Source organism: Uloborus diversus, chromosome 8 (genome assembly GCF_026930045.1).
Source record: "Uloborus diversus isolate 005 chromosome 8, Udiv.v.3.1, whole genome shotgun sequence".
Lineage (NCBI taxonomy): Eukaryota > Metazoa > Arthropoda > Arachnida > Araneae > Uloboridae > Uloborus > Uloborus diversus.
Window position 1 is genome coordinate 25,117,659 of NC_072738.1, and position 16,001 is coordinate 25,133,659.

The 16,001-nt window shown below is 34.3% G+C and overlaps 1 protein-coding gene across 1 annotated transcript in view; it reads left to right on the top strand.

The window, feature by feature from the left end:
- The window catches only part of LOC129227387 (PP2C-like domain-containing protein CG9801), an 87,221-nt gene that overhangs the window by 56,685 nt on the left and 14,535 nt on the right, over nt 1-16,001 (top strand). The window contains exon 2 of the mRNA XM_054861939.1: nt 5,118-5,437. Coding sequence (XP_054717914.1) covers nt 5,118-5,437 — 320 coding nt within the window. The remainder of the gene's footprint in view (nt 1-5,117; nt 5,438-16,001) is intronic.

The following is a 16,001-nucleotide window of genomic DNA, read 5'->3' on the forward strand; positions in this document are numbered from 1 at the left end:
GTAAGGGTACGTAAGATTTTTCAAACCCCTCCCCCTATTCTTATGTACGATTCCATTTTTTGAAAATGATAAAATAACGAATCTTACATCACTGGAATCGTTATTAAATTTACTATTAATGAAATTAAATCTTTTTATGTAAAGATATATTTACTAAAAATTTGGAATGAATATTTTTTCGACTTTTTTTTTTTTTGCACATGACACGATATTAAATAAAAATAAGACATGCCATACATAGTGCGATTCTTTTATTACATTTTACACTATTCATTCTTTGAAAACAAATAAAATACAGCTCATACTCATACATTTTTTTACCTTCCAGACGCAAATTAAATATGATCCCTGACAAACCACTTGACGGCGCGATTTCTAATGAAAAATATCGACTTGGAAAATATCACATAAGAATAGGTTTGACCCCCCCCCCCCTCTTTCTCGGGACCCTTACGTAATTAATGAATGATCCCTTTTACAGATTGTTTCTGGAACTTGGAAAGTAATATTTGCTATGTAACAACTTTTATTGATCATGCAAGGAAGAAAAAAAAGGAAAAACGAGAGATTTTTCTCCTCTTTTGTCAAGACACTGTTATAACATGGATTGACGGGTATAATGGGTACTACGTTCATCCACCCCATTTCACTTAGCAAGTTTATTCCGTGTAAAAAAAGCATTTTGGAAAGCACTAAAGTATTGAATGGTCAAATTACTTTATCAAATAATGTGAACAATAAAAGTCGGAGGGCAAAAAGGGTTTTCCATTTTTGATTTCGTTAAACTAGCCGGCAGCAGTGGAATAGTAAAAATTTTCTTCTGAGACAAGGTTGTTGACATATGGGGTTGATTGATATAGAAATCTCCACATGTAGGCTTACCATTATGCTCGGGTTGGCAACTAACTGAGCCAACGGTCATTGGCTTTGAACTAAGGGCTATGTAGGGTTAATACCATTGAGAAGGGATAAAATAGAGAGAGTGAATAGTTTCTTGAACCAAAGACCTCAAGTCACGTGATAGATTTTACAGCAAACCATTGGAAGAAATGAGGTTTCTCTCGCTAGTTTCCGCAAAACATGTCATTCGTCGTTGTTGAATCACGTGACTTGGAGTCTTTGGTTCACCTTTTGCAAAGCCAATGATTGGACTTGCTCTCTCCATTTACTAATTCCTGCTCTAAGGTTAATTCCCTCCTACTTGCTCATCTGGTTAGAAGGAAAAGCATTATGTTTAATTATTACATCCTTTTTTATTTTATTTATTTGGGGGGGGGGGGACGATATGGCCCTTGGTGCTATGGTTCCCTGGTTAAAAATGCATTTGGATGAATTATATTTTCGCCATCAATTCCGGCAACTTCAGAAGAATTTCAGAGTTTTGAGAACTTTATGCTTCTTTCCAGTTTACAGTAATTTATTCTTGAAATCCCGATAAGTAATGTTGACTTACTAGATGAAACAACTGATAAAAAATTCATAACCTAATTAAAAATTTTCTCTTTAATTTTATCTCTAAAATTAAATTTTTTTTTCTCTATTAATTCACGAGCTGTGTCTATTAGCATTTTGATTAATCAATTTGATTTGTTTTAAGTCAGATAAAAGCTATTTTTCTCTGTAAAATAACAACTTCAGTTGTAAAATTGAAACTTGGTGTCTCTTGTGAATCTCCTATATGACGGGTGTCTGTAGCATAGAGTGTTGTAAACCACAATCAAAAAGCAATGATGCTGAAACATAATGAATTCTTTCCTGGAGGCGTTTTGAAAGGCAATGAAAGAAACCGAAAACGGCGGATTTGCTTCCTCAGGCCTTGAAAGCAACAGTGCGGAAAAAAAGTGGTAAGCCGTATAAAAGCTCGTAGGATTCTCAAGTTGTGTCATGATTACACTGTTTGGTATCAAACCATTCAACTTTCATTGTAGGGACTATTCACAAATACAATACGGTATGATATGCTGTTTTTAAACACTTAAATTCTCTATAACAAACTTGTTCGTGAAAACTGGTGATTTCCCAATTAATTTGACAAGATTATTTTTGTTGCATCAAGGATCAGTGAAGGAGATGATTCCTCCTGATAAAATTTGCTGGTGGCCTGTGCAAAGATCAAGTTGATAAATGGAGGAAAATGAAGTTATTTCTGTAGGCTAATACTGAGTTATATATTTTATGGTTTGAATTTATGAAGATAATTTTCTCATTACCATTTTGAGTAAAAATAGATTTTTTTGGAAGAAGTTTAGATATAATTCACACACATAAAAATCATCATGAACTCAAACGAGAAACTTAATGTCTTTTTTGTGCTTTTCATTAGTTTCCTAATTCTAGTCTAAGCTGAGCATCCAGATACATTTTTTTTAATTTTCAGATAATTTTTCCATATTTTTCCGTTCAAGCAGACGTACGGGTTAGTTTTCCTGAATGGATACAATACATGTATGCTTGTTTGCGTGAGGCGTTAGGGAAGCATATAGAAGAAGCAAAAGCTATCGGTTTTATATGATCTTCAAGGGCTCCCATATAGGGGGCAAGGGTGAACTCAAGCCCTCCCCCCCCCCTTAGAAACTAGAACTTCCTTGGTTTCAGTACTTTTTTCTTTGCAAAAGTGTAAACACATTTCTTCTCTAGACATTAATGAATAATTTGTGAAAAATGTCCAACTTTAATAACTCTTATCTGCACTAATATCGGTTTCTATGGGTAAAATATCCTACTAAACCATGGGGAAAATATCTGAGCCACCTCTTAAAATTTTGCATATGGGCGCCTTTGTATGATCTTGTAATTGGTTAAAGTAAAAACCTTAATGAGAAGAAATCTCAAGAAGAGAAGAAGAAATTATTCACCTGGGAGGGAAAAGTTTTCTGATGGTGAAAAGAATAGTCTACTAACTATGGCAGAAGTTGCTATGTAAGAAAGAAAAGGAAAATTATAACGATTTTGGAACAATTTCCCATGACTGGGGGAAACTCTAATGACTAACGGAAACATCATAAAAAATTAAGCGAAAAATCCCTATGACCTAGTGAAAATCTAAAAGAAATGGGAAAATTCTTGAAGAAAATTTTTGTTTTAATTGCGAATGAAATCTCTAAATGTAAGAGGGATAACATTACTTATCTACGTATATTTGCATACAGACTGGCCTTTTCTCTCTTTAAGGACAAGAAACCTAAAGGTTTGGGGAAGGATTTTTTGTAACTTAGTTTCTAAAAAAAATTAATTCAAATGCCCCCCCCCCCTTTTTTTTTAACCTCCCTTAAATCCCTCCCTGAACCAAGAGTCTTTTGCTTTGAGAAAGAGTTTAAAAAAAGGCTTGTCACGGTGCAAATATAAGTTGATAAGTGTTTTTGGTCCTGCATGTACTATTTCTAATTTTTTGAGCAACAAGGAATTTAGTTCGTGATAAATAATTTCGTACTACATCTCTGGTCATTGAACAAGCTTTCACTTTCGAATTCAAGTTTTCCCATGAGTGAGCTATATTCGACTAATAAATGACTACTTCCACAGTTCTACAGCGAAGTAAAAGGTTAAATCCTGCTGCGTTACTATATCGAAACTTGACCTGAACTTTCTCTAGAGATTTTCAAGCATCGTATTCATTTACCCTGCAGAGAGTGGAGATCGGCACCTGTTCCCACGACACCTGACTCGCCAATCCACACCCTTGGGCAAAAAGGAATTAAATAAATGTTAGGCAAGACTAATAAAGAAGAAAGATGAAGGAAAAGAAAAGAAATCATCTATCCCATTCCCATGACTTGCAGCCCAATGACATGCTGATGGCGTAAGCCAGTCAACCGGAAATCACGTGGTTCCTTAGAAAACCAGACACGCGGCCGCCAAAATATTGAACGAGGAAAAGGGCTATTTTTCTTGCTCGGCCCGCCTTTAAGTTTTGCTTATTATGACATAAGTTTTCACTTCTGCAAAGTTTTGACGCCAATATTTATTCGTGCCTCAAAAATAAATCTTCTGCGGGAAATGAGAAATGTTATGAAAAAAATGTCAAGAAGAAAAATCACGTACTTTATATCATTTCCAAAAATAAGTTTTTTTCCGATGTATTGATTATATTTTGAAAAAAGGCCCACAATCATTGATGAGTATTCTTTTTTCATTGGGGGATTGCGTACTAAGTTACATTCCAGCATTGCATTTTTTTTTTAAACTTAAAGCATTGCATACGTTGCAGGATATGAAATGACTAGGAAATATATCCAATTTTCTGTACTACTTGATGTTTTCAATCATTTTATATGTGTCGGAAATTTTTCGAGATCATTTTGATAATTTATAGCATCTTATGTTATTTAGCACAAAGTTTGAAAAACTACTGCATATATGTGTTGTGGAGGAAGAGCTCTAACGTAGATGTAGACTGCGACATTGAAATTTGAAGCAAAAAGGGAAGGGGGGTCTTAGTGTCTTTCTTAGAGGGGTTCGTTCTTGGGGTATTCGGTCCTGGCGGTATTCTCCAAAAATTTTGAAGTGTTTGTCACTTCGCTTTTGGAGGGGGGAATGAGTACCCTTAATTATGAAGTATAAAAGAATACCTTTTTCCAAGTAGTAACAGTTTTGCCATTCACCCAAAGAAGCTGTTCAACGTTGAAAAAGGGGTTCTTTAAACCCTATAACGTTTATCATTTTTTTTGCAAATGCTTTGCTTAAAAAATAGCTTTAAAGCTTGACCACGGAGAGATGACGAATAGCCTAGAAGCGGAAACATCATTTGTATCGTTTGCAATAGTTTGTTTTTAATTATTTGCAATAGGATCAGCGAGAACGTGCCTCTTACTACTCGGCGTTTTCTGGCTGTTTCTACCTATTACAAATGATACGAATGATGTTTTTACTTCAATACTCCATCTTTCCGTGCTCAAGTTTTACCCATTCCTTTTTATTTATTTTAATAATTAATTATTATTATTTTTGATGATTCAAGAACACAAATAAACCGCATTTTTATTGCTTAGTCTCCTGAATGTTTCTTTTTTCTTTCTCCTAAATATTATTGCCAAAAAACAAAATACTAATTCAATTGTAAACTATAAACATCTAAATCATAGTTAATTGAAAATAATTATTTGCATTTAATTTTTCAGGCAGATGAAGAAAAACCAACCTGAGATAATATTCGGGAAGTGTTGCTATGATCTTCCCATGAAGAAAGTCGCCAAGCTGTCGAAAGTTGTTCTGGCAGCCCACACTGGACCAACTGGAGGACTGACGCAGGTCAATCGAAAGCAAAAGCCCTTCGAATACCTCGATCTGGACGTCGACTTCATCGACCAGGATTACGAAGGAAGCTCGGAGAACATTGATCGTCTCAACATAGAAGATTCCAGTAATTCCAACTCTATCGAAACCAAAGAGAAAAAAGTGGAACAAGTACCGGTGATTGAAAGCAAAACTGTTAATCAAGGTAAAGAGTTTTGCTCTCACTTAGTAGAAATTTGCGATTGAAATCAGGAGATCCGGATTTTTTTTTTTTTAAGGTGTAAACTGCCTGATTGGTGCAAGTATTCACACTCGAACCCACTCAAAGCAGTCAGTGATTAGTTAGCATCGTCAGTGTGTCGTTAAATTGTTATTAATTGCAAGAATAAATAGTAATTGCATCAAATTGATATTGGTTCGATTTCGATGTTTCTCTATAAGTCGTCGATTATGTGTAGTATAACGTTCATCTCTCTACCCCCCCCCCCCTAGTTTTTTTTTTTTTTTTCAAAACTCTTGAAGAAAAAACAAAGACGTTAGATTATTTTCCATTCTGACAAAAGTTTCTTTTTCTTCTCCATAGATGGCGCACGTTGATTGCAGGTCGACAACAAGAATTCATTTAAGTCCAGCAATTTTTCAAGTGTAATTTTTCGAAAAACAGTCAAATTGTGACTTGCTTGTTTATATTTTACGTAAGCGGTGGGAGAAAAAAAACCAAAATTTTAGAAATTAAGTTCAATGGAGCATTAAGGAAGTTGTGACGTATTGAAAATAATACGTCACAATAATAATAAATATTGAAATGGGAAATAATACAATACTAGACGACCCGTGCGGAACACCGCACTGTGCTTCGAATCAGTTCAGAAAGCATTTCGCTCTTTAAAAATTCCAAAGGAAGAACATTATAAAGAAGAACCGAAATAAAGTAAGCGCAGAAGAAAAGGCATGTAATTTAAAGACATCAGTAACAAAACCTCGTTAAATACAACGTGGTGATAATTTGATCATCGCTCACCTTTTGGTTGTACGTATTTTCAATGCAAACATAAATATCATTAAAAGTGTGGCTGAGTAGTGACTCGTGAAAAAGCAATAATTGTGCATGTGAAAAAACAGGTTGTGGCAAATAGTCCTGCCCATGTGAGCGTCTGACGGTAAAAAAAGAAACATTAAAGAGATATTTATTGACACGGATTCGAATTGGCGATATTCTGATTAACAGCCCGACACCCCAACAAACCTAGCAATTGCGCCTTCCTTTTCGAAAGCTATTCATTGAAGGAATGCGTAGTAAAAAACAGCATAAAAGCTTTTTGCCGAAAAAAAATATAAGATCATGCTTCTATGTTTTGTCATTAACCAGTATGATACGATTTAAAATTATTCGTAAAGCATGGAATTTGATTAAAGAATGACGAAGATCTCACGTAGCGATTGAAACGAACATTCTAGAGAAGTAATAAATTAGATTGAAAATAAGTGTTTTTATCTTTGAATATTGAACTATTTCACATAGAAGGCTGCTTTAACCGTTACGTCTTAAATGCCCACACATGTTTCTCTTTTAATCGAACACTTAAAATTCAAAACTCAAACCAGTTGAACTGAATCCGTTATTTAAGTGTAATTTTTCGAACGTAGACAAAATGTTTTTTTGTTTTTTTTTTTTTTCAGCAGAAAGCAAAGGAGTAGAAAATGATTTCTTACTAATGAAGTTGATAATAATTTTAATGTTTTATATCGTATTTGCGCGAATAAAAAAAAAATGTAAAGGTTTACTGGGTGAAACTCGCAGTTTTAATTTGGCATAGTATTTTTTCATTTGTGCAAAAGATCGAACACTGCTATTAGAAACATCTACATTTCAGCATACAATGAAAAAATTTTTTCTGCACAAAAAGGATTTCCTTGAGGTAAATCTAATACTTTTTTATGCTTACATTATGTTGAGTGGTCTGGATGTAGTCAAAGCTTTAAAAAAAAAGGAAGAACATCCTTCGACTAACAGTCAACTTATCCGAATGATAACTGTAGCCTGCATAAAGGAGTCGAAACACAAGTAGCATTCCCACTGCATTTATTTTATTACGTGTGTATGTTATGAGTACATGTAATGCGTAATATTATTGTAAATTTGATATTATGTTGGACAGCCCAAGCTTGCCCGAAGTTCAGATAGTTTATAGCCGAACGCTCTACCGAAAAAACTTATCAATTTAACCGAACAACTAAGTCCAGTGCTTTTAAGCTTTATTAAAATATAAACACACACATACACAGGCTTTTTTTTTTTTTTTGCCGAAAGCGACGTATAAAATTGGAAAACTGTATTAGAACTTTGCTTTAAAAAAAAAAAAAAAACGGTATAAGAACTTCAAGCTGCATCAAGGTTTTGAAACAGCAAGGGCTGTTTCCGAAAACTTGATTTTTCAACCGTAGGTCTATTTTTCGTCATTAACCAGCCTGATAAGTTTTAAAATGAGAGGGGAATAACATATAAGATAAGATATTGAAGAGAAATGTTTTTATTTTTGAAAATTTTTACAATTTGTTACCGCAGGCTGCTTGAACCGTTATGACTTAGATGGCAGCACGTGTTCATCATTTAAACAGCACGGTTAAAATACAAAATAAATTTAACTATGCTCTTTTTTAAAGCGTAGCTTTTCGAATGTAGTAAAAATAGGATAAGCTATTTGTTTTTTTGAAAAAAGAAGAAAAAATATGTATTTTACCCTTCAAATTGAGGTAGTAATTTTTTTATTTGTACAAAGAGTCAAAAACTCATTCGAAGAATATATATTTCATTATGTGATTTATTATTTTTTTCTGAACGAAAAACAATTCTATTGTAGTCTGAAATCTTAAACCTGATACTTATATTTTCGCTTACATTATGCATTAATTTTCTTACCAGAGCCAAAGCTTTAAATAAAAAAAAACTACAATTCAGCAGTAATTTAGCGCAATGTTACATCAAGCTTTCATAACAGCAAGGGAGCGTTTCCTTCTCATTTATTCTATTCCCTCATATTTGTTATTCACTTAATTAAGTGTTCTTGTAATGCGTGATATTTCTCTAATTTTGTGATGCAGATTGGTCCGGACGTGGGCCCGAACACTCATTCTCCTGTTTACCAGGAGAACGCTCTGCGGATTAAGCTATTCAGCTCTGTCGGTCATAGTGCAAATTAAAGTTACAAATTTAACCGAAAACCTCATTCTGGTTCTTTAAAACAGGTTTTTTGGCAGAAAAAAGCAATTTTTAGACCGTGGGTCTATTTTTCGTCAGTAGCCATCACGATAAGCTTTAAAATAAGGTGCAAATCAAAGAAATCGATCAAGAATTGAGGAAAATCTGCGTAGAAACCAAAACAGGCTACAGAAATAATATATAAGGATATATATTAGGGTATTCCCCCCCCCCCCAAAAAAAAGTTGATGTTTCAAGTCGCCCACCCTCTCATATTTTTCCTTTTAGGTCAAAACAATTACAAAAAAAGTTTTATACAATTTGAACAACTGCATTTTTTTTTTTTTTTTTGTAAGTTCGAAATTTTATTTTGATAAAACGTTGCCCCTAAAAGAATCTGTTCACAGCAAATGGATCGAAATTGAGTTGCAAGATTCCGTTTTAGAGGCACACAAAAGGGGAGGTGCAGGGGCCAATTTTTTTTTTTTAATTGACTATATAATCCGGTGCATGGAGTACTTAAAACAGGGGTAAGAATTGTCCTAATATTTAACATTTCGAGTTTTGTCCTAAAATTCCTAAAATTTTCATTATTTTATTCCACATTTGCCCAGAAAAGGAAAATTCAACCTAAAAATTAAACTTTTCCATGATGATATGCCTATATTTTAGGAAAACATGAACTTTCTAGACCCTAAGAAATATTTTCTAAGAAAGAAAAAAAGAAAAACCTATGCTGCTGCCTTTTTTCTGAAGAAGAGGGAGGGGAGTATGCATTTAATCTTAACATATGCTCAATAAAAAGCTGTTCGTTTTATCTATACTTTATAACTCTTGCAGTCATTCCTCTTCTGCATAAAAGATATAAAAGATATAAAAATAAACAAATAAGTATTTGAAAAACAGCTTTGCAGCAGATTTTCCCCCCTGAAAATAAATGAAAAATATGTAAACCATGTTAGAGCTGAGATGCCGCTCCCTAATCTGGTTAACGTAGAAACTTACTGTTTGCATATTGTGCATAATGCTGTGGCGCAAGGGAGTTGAAAAGCTTTTTGCTCAACATAGATAATTTTTCATTATACAGGGTGTCTGAAAAGTCCTTGACACATTTAAAAAATTCATAGAAAACCAACAAATTGTCGTATGAATTTGCTTGTTGCATCATAGTACTTCACAGCTTCAAGAGTTTTTATGACAACGAAAAAAAAAAATGGAAAGGGGAAAAAAGAAGAAAAAAGGCTTAAAAGTAACTTTTAAATCGTTTTGTTGACATGGAAAAACGCAAAAAGGAATGAAAACCACTGAACGAAGAATTACAAGCATAGCATATACTGACACTCTGGCTGCGAAATGCCTTTTTTCTTCTTCTTTTTTTCCCGTTTTTATTTATTTATTTATTTTTTTCCGATGTCATAAAAACTCTTGAACCTGTGAAGTATTATGGTGCAAACCGCAAATTCATATGACAATTTGTTGGGTTTCTATGATTTTTTAAATGTATCAACGACTTTTCGGACACCCTGTACATTCATCAATGGTTTAAATTATCACCAACCGGGAGGGAAGATTTTCCTTCCTAGCAAGTTGAATTGCTTGACAAAACTTTGGCTGATAATGTCTTTTTTACGATATGTTAAACAAGGTGGTTAACTCTTGAGCCTGTGTGTGTTAGACTGTTTGGGCAGTATTTAATTATTGAACATTATTTCTTACAATCTATATCTGTTCCGTATGAAAGTTGCAATTGAGATAGACATAATAGAACTGAAAGTTCATTGAAAGATCCATTTACACTGGTACACTTACATTTCATTTTATTTCTCTCTGACCTGCACAAAAATATGTACTTACTACTTTTACAGAAAGAAAGTCCAGTTCATTTTTACTTCCTTTTACAAAAAAGGGAATATTGTATTCGCAAAAAAAATTTCACTCAAAAATCGTCCTTAATTTCCATTTTGCTCACCCCCGAATGGATGTTGAGTTTTTTTTTTTTTCGACTCGACCACACGTGAATAAGTAAGTGCCTAAGAACACACGCGAAATAACCATTTTGACGATTCCCGACAAAAAAACAACGAGTTTTGCGTATGTGCGTATGTATGTCGCATAGTTCAAGGACAGAATGTCCTAGAAAGTTGAAATTTGGTACGTAGACTCCTAGTGGGGCCTAGTTGTGCACCTCATTTTTTGGTTGGCATTCGGATGCTCCAAAGTGGGTGTTTGCTCCTTTTTGGGAGAAAATCATTGTTAATTTTGATGTAAACTCAAGTGGTGTTATAATTTGGTGGACATTTGGCGATATATCGCCAGTCTTTTGGTCGCCAAGTTTTGTTGACAACGTGGGGCGAAAAATTTAGCGATATTTTTTTTAATTTTTTGTTTTCTAAATCTGGTTTCAATTTGGCCACTGTTAGTGATATTTAGAGAGTAAAACTATTGAATCACATTAAAACTACCATTAATGAGAAAATAACATTAAATTGGGAGTAAAAAGGAAGTCACGTGATGCAGACATCAGCATCGTTTGTACCTAAAATTGAGCAAACTTATTAGAAGAAGTATATTTTTAACGTGTATGAATTCTAAAGTGGAGGGGAGACAAAAAAGTCTTTTTCTATAATAAAATGTTTATTTATGTACTTATTATAAAGTCAAATTCAATGAACGATTTTTCCTTCAAATTGCCTGTTTAGGACTAACCCTGATTCAAATCGTAAGATAAAATATTTCTACTTCGTAATGTGTCTCTGTGTTGAAGAATAAAAAGTTGAATGCATTCTATTGTAGTTTTAAAGATTGAATTTGAAATGTTTGATCACCCCACTGCAAAAATCAAGCTTATAAATTAAATTTAAGTTTCCGAAACTTGATCTTTATTGTCCTAAAAATGTCCTAAAATTTTTGAAATCACCGCTCCGACCCCTGCTAAAATAATTTCACAGCAAAGGGTAGCCATAACTTCAGATTTAATAAATGAAAAAAATATTTTTTTTTTTCTCTTTCTTTCTTCGCCTACGAAATCGAAATGTATGTAAACATAAATTGTTCTAGAATGATGATTTTGGTTCGCTGTTTTTTTTTTAACCATGAGAAAAGTAAATACATTCATTCTTGTGCTTTCTGGTTATTTTAATTAAATAATTTTTTATTCACTAATTTTTATTTAATTAGCTATTCCTAAGTAAATATCAAATATCTATATATATATTTTAATGTTTCTCGACAACCGATAAAATCAAAAGAATATTTTTGGGTATGTGCTGGAGTATGATATGAGAATAGTGGACCTTCGATCCTACATCCCCGCCCCTTTGTGTGCCACTGATTCCGCCTAGGTCCCCTACCCCAAGAGTCGGGCCTGTAACTTAATAAAAGAACTTTCGAAATAACTTTATAAAAAAAGTTGTGCAATTGAATTTTAACGTCATTATTAATCGAACAACTTACACTAAAACATTTGTGGCAAGACCTCAAAAAGCGTACATATAGCTGCAGTAAGATTTATATCGCTCCATTTTTATTTTAACGAAATTATAACACGAAAAAATTATAAAACATGCATATTAAGTTAATTTTTCGTTCCTTAAACACGTGTTAAAAACATCGGAACAAAGGCCTTTACTTTTGAAAGTGAGGGGGCTGTTGCTCCCCCTCGTCCCTTCGTATGAGCCGCCTATCGACGCAATCTGAGCCACGCTCCGTGGCAGATCCACGAAGGGGGGGGGGGGGGCGATTGGTGCAATCGCCCCCCCCCCAAAAAAAGAATTTTAAATTCAAAACATATTCCGGAAAAAGCTTACAAAACTCTCCCCCCCCTCTCATCAACCACGTCAAAAAAATAGTCGACAACTGTATTTTTACTACTTTAATTCCGAAATTTTCCTTGGGAGAGTTCTTCAACCCCTTCTTTCCTCAATATCATCGAAGATCGTCAAAACTTTTGAATTTTTGGAGCTTTAATTTCGAAAAAAAATCGCCGGAATCGACAAACTTTTTCGAAAACGTCGTTAGTGAGGACCTTCAATTAACGTTTTTAGAACTTCAATTCCGAAAAAATTCCGGATGAGAGCCCTCGCATCTAGAGTCTTTCCCCTAACGTCAATGAAGACCCACTAACATTACGTTTTTGATGTTTCAATATTCAAAAGATGAGTGATAACTCCTGACTCTATTCCTTCCCCTTAACGCTTACCAATGATGGCTAACCATCGCATTTCAAGGCTCCAATTTCGAACAATTTCCGATGGAAAGTTCCAAACCCCGTTCCTTCCCCCTATGTCATAAAAGATGACTTACAACTGCGTTTTTGAGACTTCAATTTAACAAAAATTTCCGGAGAAGAGCCCCCATGTACTTATTTCCTCATCTTTCAACACTCACTCAAAGATCGTTTAAAACAGCGTTTTTGGAACTCCTACACTTAAAAGTTTCTGGAGAAAAGTTCTGAACTCCATGTTTTCTGCTACGTCATCAAAGATGGCCTAGAAATGTGTTTTTAGGACTTCAATTCCAAAATTTTTTCCGGGGGAAAGCCCTCGAACCCCCTGGTTTTTAGCATTACTAAAGATATCCAAATTGGTTTTTGAAGCTCTAATAAGATAAAACGACTGGGGAGAATTCCCGAATCTCATGCTATCCTTTCAAGAACACAAAGATAGCAACCAATTGTGTTTTCGAAAATATACCCTTAAATTTCAAAAAAAATTCCGGATAGGGATTCACCCAACCCTCCTTTCTTCTTATTAACCACCAAATAGTCCTAAAAATGCGTTCCTAACAAAAAATTTCGGGGAAGAACCTGCAAACACTCCTACTAATGCGCGAATACTAAAACCTCAACCAACAAACAAATCTATTGCTATCTTCAAATTTTATTTACAAAAGCAATTTTAGTGTTTCATTATGTTCGGGTACGACAAAACTGATAAAAGGAGATGCCGTTTTAATAGTGCAACGCTACTGAAAAAACTTCACTAGTCCCCAAACCGAATCAAAATTTGAAAGGTTTAATTTAGAAAATAAATCCAGAATACTAGTGGAAACTCTTTTTTGAAGTGATAACTTCTTCTGGGAGGGTAAACCGATTTGTGGACATAACGCGCATAACGGCCCAACTCACGTCTGGCATTCCTTTCGTTCGCGCATACGACAGAAGCGCGCATGGTCAGGGAAATTTTGTTTCTTTATTCTTTGGGTCAGCTTTAAGCTTTAAGTGATAGTAGAAAAAAATAATGAAATTAACAGAAGATAGATGATCGTCGCAACATAATGCAATCTCCTAACGAAAGGTGAGTTTAATAATACAATATAATACCAATAACATTGTAAACAATATATATTCAAAACAGCATTTAATCTTTAAATTTATTTTCAAAATAAAAACACTTTTGCGATTAGTTATACTAAAAATATCTCGCTTCATTTAGGGTTTTGAACTGTGATAAGGTGTACATATTTTAAACGAACTTCATCCCCGCAGACTCCGCAACGCGAGGGTTACGGACGGCTGAGAAAACAAAAATACTAAATAAACATTTAATTTGTTCATCACAGAGTAAAATCTAAAATGTTTCGCAAGTTTGAGTGTTTTTTCTGATAAACGAAATAATTAGAAACGAAGCGTCATTTAATCTATTGTTTTTGCGCCTGCATCAAAACTTATGTTTAAAAGTAGTCTGAATGGTGATCAAAGAATAAAATTATTTTTCATTTAGAACAATTTTGAAGTCAGGTTTTTTTTTTTTTTTTGTATTTTTCAAAAATTTTTAAAATAAAAATCTTAAACAATTCCTTTAATTTTAACCGGAGAGTTTTAATGTTAATTTTGCTTCTGATCGAGCTAAAAATTTAGTATCGTTTCTACTATCCAAATTACAACTACATTTGATCAAAAACAAAAAAAGCCAGAAGAAGCCACTTACAAGTCACGGAACTGTACTTGATGCAGTCTTTTGCAAGATTTTTAGATAACATACCAATGCAAAAAATTCGTTGCTTATTATAGCTACCATAAGCCAATTGTTACTTTTTTTTTTAAATAATGATAACAATTTAATTCTATGAAAACTACCACTTATGCCTTCTGCCAAGCGTCCCGTGATGCACATTTTTTTTTTTTTTTTTTCATTTTTTTATTTCTTGATTTGTGTGTGTGGTACTCGAAATACGTATAACTTTCGTTCAAACTCTTTGAACGATACATATTATTCGAAAAATATTAAAAAACATGTTTCAGTTCTTATTTTTTTTTTTTTTTGAGCAATCACGATTGCTTATTGCTTTTATTTGACTGTTTTTGGCGTGCTATCATTTTATTTTCCCACCGCCACCCTCCGCACCATCACCGTCGACCGGGTCCTCGCGATGCTGCATCTCTAGCGAAAACCGTCTCCAGGTTGCATCCATGTACTACACACACGCGCATACATACACAACTACACACACACGTACAAACACATACACACAAACACACATACACCTACACACACAAACACACACACACGCATACATACGGACACCTACACATACACACACAAAAACATACACACATACACACAACTACCCACACATTCATGCCTGCACACAGACACAAACAAATATGCCTACACACACATACACATATCCCCCCCCCACACACATTCATACACACAACTACCCACACACTTATACCAGCACACAGACACAAACACACATCCCTACACACACATACACATACCCCTACACACAAACACACATACCCCCACACACAAACACACACGCCTACATACACACACTCGTGATTGCGAAAAACATAATTTGAATTTAAGATGTCAAAATTCAAATTAATTTTTCTTTTCTTTTTTTAACTTTATTTTCATTATTCCCCCCTCTCTCCCTGCCCCCTTAATGCATTACTCAATCGCCAGGATCGTCTGGATCCGCCACTGGCCACGCCCCTTCCCCCTTCCGCCACTTGGGCACTTCTAAAAAAAAACAATTACAATATGCGTAACATAAAAATATCAATAAAGTTAAATTCGTAATTTTTACTGGAATCTTTTTTTTTTCGATACTTTTCTGTGACTGCTGGAAAAACAAACGTTTAATATGTGGATCTACTTGGATGCAGTTAATGTGTAGATATTCTAGTTTATCAATCTTCGGAATTTCAGAACTGCGTTCCTTTTGAGCAACGAAGTTTCCGGGTTTTTGTGGGCAGCAGACTTGTAAACAAAACACTGCACGGTTAAATTCAGCCCTAAATGCCACAATGTGACGTCATTTCCGAGCTTGCCAAAACAAAAGTTAGATAACTTGTCGTAGTGCTGCCATCTAGTGGATATTTACGAAATGATTAAGAAAAAGTTTTCAGCTTCCGAGTATTTATTTCAGGAGGAAAATTCCTCAACTCCTATTCACTGCTTATTCACACAATTTCAAACCGATGTAATGAGATTGAAAGAAAAACATTGAGATAAATTTTTATACCTTCTTCATTTGCTCATGGAAATTATGTAATAAATAGTAAAATTAGGGCCTATATGTGTTTGGAGGGGGGGGGGGATAGAGCAAGGAAATTTAGTTT